Source organism: Gadus morhua, chromosome 13 (assembly GCF_902167405.1).
Source record: "Gadus morhua chromosome 13, gadMor3.0, whole genome shotgun sequence".
NCBI classification, from domain to species: domain Eukaryota; kingdom Metazoa; phylum Chordata; class Actinopteri; order Gadiformes; family Gadidae; genus Gadus; species Gadus morhua.
In genome coordinates, this window is record NC_044060.1 from 22,414,162 (window position 1) to 22,427,593 (window position 13,432).

Below are 13,432 nucleotides of genomic sequence, written 5' to 3' on the forward strand. Positions count from 1 at the left end.
TTTTTAATTATCTTATCTAAAATAATGTGCAATCAGGTTGTTTCTGGCAGTTCTACCAGTCTGTGCACCATCATGTATGCCATCATGGCCTTCCTCCTCATCTTCAACCATGGCCGGGACGTCCTCAGGGTCCGGGAGATTAGCAATCCTGCATATGTTGTGCAACACAGCAGTGGCCTTCACGAACATCACTGCTCTCTCCGGGGAATATTGAAGATATCCCCCGCTCATATCATGGCATCTCCATCTACAACATCAAAAGTTAATCAGTTTGTTTGCTTACAATGCTTTACTTATCTCCTTTTTTGGTGTGATGTTATCGTCCATATTAATATTATTAAATCATTTTAAATAAATACATTTGCTACATTGCTTTTGAAGTATATAGTGTAACACTATCTTCTTAGGGGTTACGACACACTCCTTATCTACGCTATTGAATGTACCAAAGCAGTATATGTCTCACCTTCCTTTCCATATACCATATAGCCTCTCCTGACGGCTACGGCACCTTTTGTGTGCCACATTGTACCTGCTCTCTGCCTCTGTTTGCTCGTTCATGACTGGTGTCATTAGGTAGGGTTTCAAGGGATATCCCGAGTCCCCCAAAAGCCATCCACTTCCCCTGCCCTCACTCAGGTATGCATTGATATCACTGTAAATGCAGATATTGAATATATTAAGAGTATTTGAGTGAAGCCTAATAAAGCAGGTAAAACAATTATTTATGTTAGTGTCTATGGGACCCACCTGGTGTTGAATATGAAAGAGTCGTGGGTGGATCCAGGCCACTTTGCCAACAAATGCCGTATAACCATATTTTGGTCCCCTATGGCCTGAACATTGATGGCATGGTATCCCTTACGGCACACATAAGCCGGCTCAGTTGGGCCACTCGGAGCTTTGATGGGGAAAAGTGACCCATCTATAAGCCCAATTACCCCTGGCATCCCACTCTGACTTAAAAAAGCCTCCTTAATCTGCTGTAGCTCTTCTCCACGAGGAAACTGAATGTATTTCGTTGCAAGATTGCAGATGGCATTGGTGACCTCCCTGAGATTGCGTGAAATACATGGCTGTGAAACTGAAGACAGGCTTGCAACCTCAGTCTGGAAGTCCCCCTTGGCAAAAAAACGTAGAGCATTGGTTACCTGCACAACCACTGGCAAGGCTCCATGTCTCCTTGTAGGCCTCTCCAGAGCAGGACGTAATTCTTCCACCAAATTCAAAATTAACTGTCTTGGCAGGCGATAAAGGGATATTAAAATATGGTCCGGAAAATGTAACGCGTCATTATGCGGTCTCAGTAGCCTTTCAGTCATCAAGTTTCTGTTGTCATGTTCGTCCTCGTCTTCATTGTCACACAGCAGACCCACTAGCAGTGCTGCTGCCATTTTTCTGTTATTTCAGTTACTGACAGTTATTTTGAACTTAGGACAGGGTGTATGGCCACCTAACTTAGGGAGCCTAACTTAAGAAATTCCTAACTTAGGATAGTTCTGTAATGGTTAATTTCCTATCTTAGAATAAGATAGGATTTCTTCCTAAGTTAAGTTAGGAAACCTCCTTCTGTAATATCAAAACCCCTAAATGCCTTCCTATCTCAAGATAGGATAGGATTTCAGAGTTAGGAAGTTTCTGTAATGAGGCCCCAGAAGAGTAGTTTGATACTGCTGGACTTCAGAAACAATGTTGTTGACGCTCCTCTGAAACACAGTCAAGAATGAAGTGTAAGATACATGATGTTTGTCCAATACAACTAGCATAACCATTCTTAAGACTCATTTGAAATTACATCAAAATATGTCCCCCCTGTTGCACCAGCATTACAACAATTAAAGCTAACATTAAGTTTTGAAAAATATTGAAATTGAGGATAAATATGGGGCTGTTGTTACTCTGACAGTGGGAATATGAAATTACACTTTTTCCAGAGTCACCAAACACTTTATAGTGTATAATCTAAGAATATAGAGCATTTTAATACTTGCTTTATAAAATCAATTTTCCTACAGCACTTTTAATATTATTAAAGGATAAACATGTAACCATGATGTTAACATTATAATAATATTAACACTGCGTTATGTGCAATACCTGAGACAGGTGACATCTCTCCCTCACATTGATGGCAAATGCAGCTGCACGTCTGATATTTGCACTTGATGCACCAGCTCCTTCCTGTAAATATGTTGTGTTAATAATATACTATGTACATATAAGACTGGTTCACATCAAATGTTGAATAACATTGTCATACAAAATTGACAATATTAGACCTTACCTGATTATCAGGGTGTGGAATCTGATGACATGTAGGCTCTGGGTTCAACATGTCATTTGCGATGACAGGTGTGTTGCCTTCACTGTTGGTCCTTTGCATTCCCCGTGTTTCAGTGGCACAGTCAGAAAAAACTGGGATGTCAAAATGTTCACTTCCAACCCGAGATAGGTCAGGTGTAGCTGATGTCATCCATCCAGTAGGTGGGTGTCCGGTGGCAAAATATAGAGTATGTGTGCATCTAATATGGTAGTAAAAGGAGTTGAAGACTCTGTATTCAGCAGTACAGCCATCAATCCCGCATATAACACGGAAATCGGGACTGCGACTATGTGCTGTGTTAATATGGCTCAAGAGGGACTTCAATGTTAAGGCAACGAAAACAAAGCAAATCACACACCTCCAACAGGCCATGTTTCGTTGAAAAAGAAATCCGCTGGACAGATGAATGCTGACAGAAGATGTTTAAGACATCGAAAAATCTCCACTAATCTGAAAAATTAGTATACACTAGAAAAACACAAATAGCAAAAGGGAGTAGTCCAGGTATTTGATCTTTGAAGTAGAACAGCACTGCATAACCGCTTCAATCTGAATCATTTGAACTTTTCGAAATTTTGGCGGGCACATACTGACTAGAGCGGTCAATACCAAATCTGGGCGGGAGGGGGGGTGGATCATAGCAAGATTATTTAATTTGCATCGTGATGTGATTATACAGGGATCAATAACCGGCCTATAAATTAAAATATAATTTATAGTTCTAGGATTTGCCAATTATGTATGTTTGTATGTCATTATTATCAGTTTTTTTACACGTTTAACACACTGCACACTGCACCACCCCCCCCACCCCCCCCCAGTACCCTCATGTGGTCACGTCTGCCCTGTGACGGTTGGGAGAACTACAGGCTATCTGGACTGGATTCTGCTGCGGTAAGGAGAAAACAACTATATATTAAAAATTATAAGGTTATACATTTTACAATTACGTTATAGTTTTACTCTTCACATTTACTCCACTCATCGCGAAAACTGCGGCCGTATCAATGAATAAGTCGGTCTCCTCAATCGGAAATCCAGCTAGCTAATTTAGCTAATGTTAGATGACTTTGCAGGTTGGGTGCTACAACATGGTTAACGTTAGAAGTGTTTTATTATGCTTTTCACCTGCGACTAATCTAACTAACTAAACGTTGTTGATACATTTTTCGCGATATTTTTTTTATCATGTGCTCTATGAATGTGGAACGTGGAAGCAACAGTAACTTGCGGGGAATGGCGCTAATACACATGAAGCGACCAGGTCACCGCAGCCATAGTCTGTGACCGCAGCCATGTGTTGAGGGAGGCCTGCATGATGCCACACAGGCGATTTTTTTGGGGGGGGGGGATCTCGCAAAGATCATAGGCTGGCTTAACGTTACAGAACATAACAGCTGTTTAATGTTTTTGTTCCGATTAATTCGGTGCTACCCAAGCCAGCAGGAGTGAGTGATGCACTTCTGGTCATTTTCACAAAAATAAAACACCCGTTGTCTTTTATTATGAAGAAAACCATGAGGGTAGAATTTGCGCTTTTATTTTGTAAACAGGAAGTGAACCTCCCCTCGCTAACGTCATAGCTCACTTGAATCCGTCGAAACTCTGTTTTAAATGACGCTATAGCTCCGGTAACGTCGTGTTTTAAAGCTTTTTCGTGTGAGAAAGTAGCAGTTTAGGTCCCCGTTGTTCCGCCAGTTTATCCAAATAACGCTTGTTTGCCCTTTTGCTCCGCCGTGCTGGGAGAAGTGCAGACCAGCCCCACCTGTGGTGGTAAATGGTTGAATAATGACATTTAAGTTACTGTTTGCCTTATTGTTTGTCATTTCCACATATAGAATTTAGCCTTTGCTCAGTCACCCTTGCAGCTTATCCAGGTGTCAGATTCTGTCACTTTTTTGACGGCTGAAAGGCTGAAAAACTGATCTAGAGTGATCCAACTTTACCTATCCATGACTTGTGATGTTTTTTTGTGCCTTCCAGGAGCAACTAAAAGAGCCTTAACATCATGGAGGAATTGGATGATGTTACTGTTTCAGTTCTAAATGGTATGTTTAGGTGTTGCTGCATGCTACATAATATTGATGTGTATTACCATTTAACTGAATTATTGATTATGGATGATGATACCGATCTCAGAAACAAAATGTATTTCAGCTATTTTGCTATCTCAAAACTCCTAGTGACTATTTTTTTATTTAGATTTATTCTTAGATAATAGATGGAATAACACAGACACTGCAATTGGACTTTATTTACCTTGTCAAGTTGATTAGTGCTAAATTTATAGGTAAAATGGTATATGGTTTTTAATTCTTAAAGGTTTGTTAATGATTTGACTTTGTTTACAGCTGCCAGCATAGATGAGGCCTTACTCCACACCCTCAGTCGGGATGATTTAAGAGACCTTTTTCCAGAGAACTTTCTCAGGAGGAAACAACTGTGGGCTCTTATTAGCCATGAGGTAAGTTTTTGCCTTTTTGGTTCGTCTCTGTCCATGCCGGGTGTTCCTGTGGTGCCTCTGTGAGTTAATAAACTCTTTTTTGTTTTACGGCATTGGGTTTTTTGTCTGTCTGCATCAGGGTCCAGTTCCCTAAACCGTAACATGTTGTTTCTAATTGTGTCTGTCATTTACCTTGTAATAATTGTGTTTTGATTTTTTTTTTCTGAGGATGAGAATGCCACTTTACCAGACAAAGCTGGCCCAGGTGAAACAGGAACTGTGTCATCACTTCAAGGATCACCTCCAGTATCCCCCCACACATCCACTCCTGTGTTGAAGAAAACCTTACAGCTTCCTAGTCCACCAGAATATGTTATATACACAGACACTGAGTTGGAACTGGCTCGTAAGCACCATTTTGAGATAGGTAGAGAGGGGGAATCTGTAATGTCTAAAGAGTTGAGATGCAGGCTGGTGAGGAACACTGTTACCAGCATGATCTCAATCTTAAGAGCAAGTCAACAAGGAGAGGAGCTCCGGTACCCCTCTAAGCATGAGGTCACCGCAATGGCTAAGAGACTAGTGGAGTATTATCCCATGCTACAGGATAAAGATGAACCCATCAAACATGTAAGTGATGGCAATTTTAGCCATATTATTTTCTTGAAAAGTTATTTTTTAAAAAGTTGTGATATTCAAAATGTTTTTTTCAATAAGTGACTTTTTTCACCACAGATGAGCATGTACAGTTATCTTCAGAAGAGAATTCTGAATGTGAAGTCCCCACAGAAGAGGAAGGGGCCCAGACCAGAGAGAAGCAGTTCAACCAAAAGACGTCACATTGACTTCTCTCCAAGTGACCAGGGAGAAGATTATGATGCAGACTCAAGTGGTGGATCAACAATTCTTTTGCCACCTAGGGGCAGTTCTGAAGACGACAGTTCAGGTGAGTGAAAATGTGTAATTTTGGCAATAATGATGGACACGAAGGCTAGGTAATACTATTATAGTTTTGTATATAATGATATATTACAGGTATTTAAACTTTACATTGAAGTTATGATTAGGCTTTTATGTATTGTGATGTGACAGTAGTTTTCACTTATTTGATTCCATTGTGTAAAAATTAAAGTATAACAATCAAAATGTTATGTTTGCTGGCGTAAACCTGTCGTATCATTCAGATGACATGTCCAATACCTGTTGCTGATTTGTATTTCCTTTTAGCGGACAAAGATAGTCCGGCAGCACAGGCCAGGCATTACAAGACTCTGCAGGAGATGTACAAAAAACCAAAACCCAACCAAGATGCTGTCTGCCAGATCCTTGACCTTGAGTTTCAATCAAGAAGAGCCTTCATTGACAGTGGCATTCTGAAAGAAGAGGACAGACCAGCAAAGATTTTCGAGGCATATCCATGTTTCAAAGAGCTTCATCATGTAAGATATGCACTTGTTGTTTTTGGCTTCTCCACAAAGCTAGCATTGTTGCAGTTTTTAACACTTATTTGCATTGCAGGTGATGGATGAGCTGCGGCGGATTCTGGCTAAGGACAACAGCAAGTTCATCAATGAAGTAAAGAAGAGATGGGCCGACTTCTGCTCCATGGTGCAGTTTTATGGTGTTTGGAGGAAAGTGTTGAAGCCACCCATGAGCCTGGGTGCAGGTAAGTCATTTTGCTGTCTTTAATACATGTAGCTGTTTCAACAGACACAATTAATAGAACTGTAGTCAATGCATAACACTGATTAAATGATAAAAGAATGACAGTGTTGTTCATTGCAAAGCATTTTTACCTCACCATAACCATGGGGCAGTGGTGGCCTAAAGGTTAGGATCAATCTGGGTGGGGATAGTGAAAAAACAGCACTTGTCCCTCCCTCATTACCACCTGAGCAACTGCTCAGTGGCTGGCAGTTAAGACTGTGGTTGTACTGGGCAGCTTCCAGGTGTGAGTGTGTAACTGTGTGAATGTGATCAGGGCGTTCCTGCAAAAGAGAGCCTCACTCTCAGTAAACCTACCCTGAATAAATAAAGGTTAAATAAAAAAAACCTCATCAGATGTTGGCTAACTTTGAACTAAAACTTGTTTATTTATTCTGTTCTAGTGGAATCCAACATTGCCTTGTTCAGGGCACTACCCACACTCTTCCCCTCACCGTCTGCGCCACCTAAGAAGATGGGACAGGCCAGTGAGGCATTGCTTCATGTCCTTCAGGTGAGTTTGTTCATATTTTGTTAAGAATTAATTGTCATTAATCATTAATTTCCCAAGTGTTTAGTGGCACACACTCTTTAAACAGTGACTGAGGCACAAGTTATTTTCATGATTTCTTAACCTGGCATGTCTTGACCCATGGTCTTATCTTTAGAGCTCCGTTTTCATATACCACATGTCAGTATGGTTGTGTTCATAGATATATACAGCTCTGGAAAAAAATAAGAGACCACTCTCACAAATGTTTCTTAAATCAGCATCTCTACATCTATGGCAGCCAGTCCATTCCAGTGTTTGTTCAATTCCAACACAAGCCTCCTCATTCTACTTATACTGATCAGGTGATCACCTGAACCAAATCTTATTTTATGAGGATTACAAAAAGATTACAAAAAACACTGCTGTGATTAAAGATTGAGATTATCCCACCAATAATGATTTCTAAACTCTTCCTTAGTTAAAATATAAGTGTTGTGTTGTTTAAAAATGAATATGAACATGTTTTTTTTTACATTATTCGAGGTCTGAATACACTGCATCTTTGTTTGTTATTTTGACCATTTTTCATTTTCTGCAAATAAATGCAATAAATGGCAATATTTTAATTTCAAATATGAGAGAAATGTCAGCACTTTATAGAATGAAACAAAAATGTTAATTTTACTCAAACGCATACCTATAAATAGTAAAACCAGCAAAACCTATCTCTTAATTTTTTCCAGAGCTGTAGATGTACATAATGGTGTTTAAAAAAATCTCAGTTCACTTGCCCAAGCAGTTTTTCACTTTTTTAGTATACCATAAAGAAACTTCTGTTTTTTGTTTTCTTCTTCAGCCAACAGAAGAGCCAGCCATCTACCTCCAGAAGAGAACCCTCTTCAGCCCTGTTTTGGTCTTTGATGGGTCCCGCTGTCTTCTGGCAATTGGAAACACTCCTGTCACTACATTTGCCAAAGAAGAACTTGGTGAAGGGTTGCTGTATCTGATGGGTTATTACTATACCCTGCATCTCACCTATCCTAAGTGTGTGGCGACCATTCTCTCTGTCATTCAGACAGAGGTCTTAAGCCCAGTTCAGACCAAAGATTCACCTTGCAACGGCTTGCAACGAGACGGTTTTAGAACGTCGCAGGGGCGGTGTGAACGGGTCGTTGCAAGCCGTTGCAAGCCGTTGCAAGGCGTCGCAAGGCGTCGCAAGGAGTCGCCAGAGATTGAACATGTCAAATCGCAAGGTCCAGTTTTAGAACGCGGCGATTTAACTATTCCTCTTCAGCCAATCACAGCACAGAACAATTTGTACGTCACGGCCTTACTCCGTCCCGGTACCGTACTGTCGTATTTTGTTGATGTATTTGCACTTTTAATCTTGCTGAATTCTACGACGAATAATTGTGTCCAAATACAGATATGAGGACGACAAATGACCTGAAAAGATTTGGTTGGGGTTTGTCTCATTTTTCCTGCATTTACAGTGTGGGCGCAGAATTCGACGGTCTGCTGTCATGAATTGTGACCCATCGGGAATTGCGACCTGCTGCTTGTGGACTCTGTGATGATCGCAGACATGAATAATTGTGTGCACATACAGATATGAGGACGACAAATGACCGGAAAATGCAATGTATCCAACAACGGGTAATCTAAACTAACTGTAAGCTCCAGCTATTTACTCCAATGCAGATGTAGTGGAGAATGACAAGACATAGTAACTTTAGCCTACTCTCAAGTAAAATAAAAATAAAACTAATTGCAAACCTAACTAATCTAACCTAACCTACGCAAATAATGCTGTTGCGGCTCTCAGCATGTGCCAGAGCGTTCACAGTTGCTATGGAAACCACCTAGCGTCGCAGCCCGTTGCAGCGCGTTGCAGCCAGTGTGAACTGCCCAGTTTTAGAACGTCGCAGCCTGTCTCGTTGCAAGGCGTTGCAAGGAGTTGCGAGTTGCAAGGCGTTGCAAGGTGAATCTTTGGTCTGAACTGGGCTTTACAGGACAGTATCCACGACCGAGACACCACAGGCTCGTACAAAAGAGTCATGGCAGAGTGGAATGCTTTCATTAAGAAATAGAGCTATTCAGGCTCATCTCATCTCATTTTCGTCCGCTTATCCGGGGTCGGGTCGCGGGGGGAGCAGCTCAAGCAGGGGGCCCCAGACTTCCCTTTCCCGGGCCACATTAACCAACTCTGACGGGGGGATCCCGAGGCGTTCCCAGGCCAGTGTTGAGATATAATCTCTCCACTTAGTCCTGGGTCTTCCCCGAGGCCTCCTCCCCACTGGACGTGCCTGAAACACCTCCCAAGGAAGGCGCCCAGTGGGCATCCTTACCAGATGCCCGAACCACCTCAGCTGACTCCTTTCTAAGTAAAGGAGCAGCGGCTCTAATCCGAGTTCCTCACGGATGGCTGAGCTTCTCACCCTATCCCTAAGGGAGACGCCAGCCACCCTTCTGAGAAAACTCATCTCGGCCGCTTGTACCCGCGATCTCGTCCTTTCGGTCATCACCCAGCCCTCATGACCATAGGTGAGGATAGGAACGAAGATCGACCGGTAGATCGAGAGCTTTGCCTTGCGGCTCAGCTCTCTTTTCGTTACAACGGTGCGGTAAAGCGAACGCAATACCGCCCCCGCTGCTCCGATTCTCCGGCCAATCTCACGCTCCATAGTACCCTCACTCGCGAACAAGACCCCGAGGTACTTAAACTCCTTCACTTGGGCTAAGGACTCGTTTCCTACCCGGAGTAAGCAGTCCATCGGTTTCCTGCTAAGAGTCATGGCCTCAGATTTAGCGGTGCTGATCCTCATCCCAGCCGCTTCACACTCGGCCGCCAGCCGATCCAGTGAGTGCTGAAGGTCACAGGCCGATGATCCCATGAGGATCACATCATCTGCAAAAAGCAGTGACGAGATCCTCAGACCACCGAACTGCAACCCCTCCCCACCACGACTACGCCTTGATATCCTGTCCATGTATATCACAAACAGGATTGATGACAAGGCGCAGCCCTGGCGGAGACCAGCACCCACTGAGAACGAAACTGACTGGCTGCCGAGGACACGAACACAGCTCTCGCTTTGGAAGTACAGGGATTGGATGGCCCTGAGGATAGACCCCCTTACCCCATACTCCCGCAGCACCTCCCACAGTTTCTCCCGGGGGACCCGGTCATACGCCTTCTCCAGATCCACAAAACACATGTAGACCGGATGGGCATACTCCCAGGCCCCCTCCAGGATCCTTGCGAGAGTGAAGAGCTGGTCCGTAGTTCCACGTCCGGGGCGAAAACCGCATTGTTCCTCTTCAATCTGAGGTTCGACGATCGGCCGAACCCTCCTTTCCAGCACCTTGGAGTAGACTTTACCAGGGAGGCTGGGAAGTGTGATACCCCGGTAATTGGCACACACTCTCTGGTCCCCCTTTTTGAACAGGGGAACCACCACCCCGGTTTGCCACTCCTTTGGCACTGTACCCGACTCCCACGCGATGTTGAATAGGCGTGTCAACCATGACAGCCCCTCAACACCCAGAGCCTTTAGCATTTCTGCCTGGATCTCATCAATCCCTGGGGCTTTGCCACTGCGGAGATGTTTGACTACCTCAGTGACCTCCACCAGGGAAATTGACGACGAAACACCATCAACCTCGAGCTCTGCCTCCAACATAGAGGGCGTGTTATTCGGATTCAGGAGTTCCTCAAAGTGTTCCTTCCAACGTCCGACGACCTCCTCAGTTGAGGTCAACAGAGTCCCAACCTTACTGTACACAGCTTGGATGGTTCCCCGTTTCCCCCTCCTGAGGTGCCGGATAGTCTTCCAGAAACACTTTGGTGCCGACCAAAAGTCCTTCTCCATGGCCTCTCCGAACTTCTCCCACACCCGCTGCTTAGCCTCCGACACGGCAGCAGCTGCAGCCCTTCGGGCCTGTCGGTACCCTGCAACCGAGTCAGGAGTCCTCCAGGATATCATATCCCGGAAGGCCTCCTTCTTCAATCGGACGGCTTCCCTGACCACCGGTGTCCACCACGGTGTCCGAGGGTTACCGCCCCTTGAGGAGCCTAAGACCCTGAGGCCACAGCTAGCCGCCGCAGCTTCAGCAATGGAGGCTTTGAACACCGCCCACTCCGGCTCAATGCCCCCAACCTCCACAGGAATGCCAGAAAAACTCCGCCGGAGGTGTGAGTTGAAGATACCTAGGACGGGGGCCTCCTCCAGACGTTCCCAGTTCACCCGCACTACTCGTTTGGGCTTACCAGGTCTATCCGGAAATTTCCCCCATTCCCTGATCCAACTCACAACCAGATGGTGGTCGGTTGACAGTTCCGCCCCTCTCTTTACCCGAGTGTCCAAAACATGCGGCCTCAGATCAGATGACACGATCACAAAATCGATCATTGATCTTCGGCCTAGGGTACTCTGGTACCAGGTACACTTATGAGCACCCTTATGTTCGAACTTGGTGTTTGTTATGGATAATCCATGACTAGCACAGAAGTCCAATAACAAACGACCGCTCGGGTTTAGATCAGGGAGGCCGTTCCTCCCCACCACGCCTCTCCAGGTGTCTCCATCGTTGCCCACGTGGGCGTTGAAGTCACCCAGCAGAACTACGGAGTCCCCTACTGGAGCCCCATACAGGACTCCATTCAGGGTCTCCAAGAAGGCCGAGTACTCTGAGCTGCTGTTTGGTGCATACGCACAAACAACAGTCAGAGTTTTCCCCCCTACAACCCTTAGGCGCAGGGAGGCGACCCTCTCGTCTACCGGGGTAAACTCCAACACCGCGGCGCTCAGCCGGGGATTTATGAGTATCCCCACACCCGCCCGGCGCCTCACGCCCTTGGCAACTCCGGAGAAGAATAGAGTCCAACCCTTATCCAGGAGAACGGTACCAGAGCTGAGACTGTGCGTGAAGGTAAGCCCCAACCGAGATCTATCTGATAGCGCTCCGCCTCCGTCACAAGCTCCGTTTCCTTTCCCCACAGCGAGGTGACGTTCCACGTCCCCAGAGCCAGCTTCTGCCGCCCGGGTCTGGTCCGTCGAGACCCCTGACCTTCGCTGCCACCCATGTGGCTGCGCACCTGACCCCAACGGGTCTTCCCACAGGTGGTGGGCCCATGAGATGAAGAGAGGGGAGGTGCCACGTCGTTTGTTCGGGCTGTGCCCGACCGGGCTCCGTGGCAAACCCGGCCACCAGGCGCTCGCCATCGAGCCCTCCGTCTGGGCCTGGTTCCAGACGGGGGCCCCGGGCTTCCTCCGGGCCGGGTCACATCTCCTCTTATTCCGATATTCATTGAGGATTTTTTAACCATTCTTAGTCTAGCCCCTCACCTGAGACCACTCTGCCATGAGAGACCCTACCAGGAGCACAAGGCTCCAGACAACACAGCCCTCAGGTTCACAGGGACACGCAAACCTCTCCACCACAATAAGGTGACGGTTCCAGGAGAGGCTATTCAGGCTGTTCAGCCATGTTCTGTCTTATGAGATTGAGATATTTCATTGTTATCAAAGATAATGAGGTCATACCCTCTTACCTCTGGGTTTCAGAGGTTAATTTTGCAAATATTATGTTATGATTGTAAATATTGTAAGGAATCTGCAAACACTTCAAATAAATGCTGTTAACAATATTCTCTGTGTATGATTTTAAATGTATTGATTTAAGATAAAAGCTAATCATAACTCTTGAATTAAGAAGAATCAGCTTGTTAAGTTGCTCTGGATTTATGTTTTTTTCACTCAATTTGAGAAAGAAACAAAAGGTGAAATAAGAATTGAAAAGCTAGTTTTGAGATTATTTGACTTGCATACAGTACTTGGAATGAGTGTTTCACCACTTATTTTAAGATATTTCTCACTTGCCTAATATGTATTTATTTTTTCTTATTTTAAGAAATCTTACCAAGTGTGATTATCTTACTGCACTGGCAGATTATTTCACTTAATTTTAGCTTATATCTGCTCAAACCAAGTATTTATTTCTTATATTAAGCCTATTAATTTTTGCAGTGTAGGCTACGGCAGCGGCGGACTGATACCTAGGTTACCTGCCGCTGTCATTGCTACAAACGCAGAGTACAGTGAACGAAGGAATTCTACAAACGTATTAAATTAACAAGATATGGCCACGTTTGGAGGAGTTAGCGATGCATCTGCTTTTGAAGACGATTATGAGGAATTTGTTGTATCCAACGAACTGTACATGTACGAGCCGGTGTTTTGATGTCAAAGCCAGCAGCAACAAGCCACAGTTGAGTCCTTTCTGGATCTCGCACTGGAAATTGGTGGAAACTTTGTGGTGCCCATCTGTACCGTTTATTTCTACAATTTCTAAAAGCACACTGAACCATCATGTTGCCTAGTCGTTCAATTGCGCTTCTGTCCCACGCTTCTCTGTTTACGTTCTTCTGTCGTGATTCGGTTACAAACCTAACCAGCGCATAGTAGAA

General features: G+C 44.6%; 1 protein-coding gene across 1 annotated transcript; it reads right to left on the bottom strand.

Moving 5' to 3' along the window:
• Nucleotides 1–12: 12 nt before the first annotated feature.
• LOC115557174 (putative nuclease HARBI1) lies at nt 13–1,529 on the bottom strand. The gene is made up of 3 exons (XM_030374787.1): nt 751–1,529; nt 467–655; nt 13–247 (listed from the first exon to the last, which is right to left on the bottom strand). Exons 1-3 carry the CDS (start codon nt 1,392–1,394, stop codon nt 13–15), a joined length of 1,068 nt encoding a protein of 355 aa, XP_030230647.1. The 5' UTR covers nt 1,395–1,529.
• Between the last annotated feature and the right edge of the window lie 11,903 nt (nt 1,530–13,432).

Coding starts and splice junctions, on each gene's coding strand:
- LOC115557174 (XM_030374787.1), bottom strand. CDS start 1,394: ATGGCAGCAGCACTGCTAGTGGGTCTGCTGTGTGACAATGAAGACGAG. Junction 656..750: donor TCTTTCATATTCAACACCAG/GTGGGTCCCATA, acceptor CTGCATTTACAG/TGATATCAATGCATACCTGA. Junction 248..466: donor TATGGTATATGGAAAGGAAG/GTGAGACATATA, acceptor TTGATGTTGTAG/ATGGAGATGCCATGATATGA.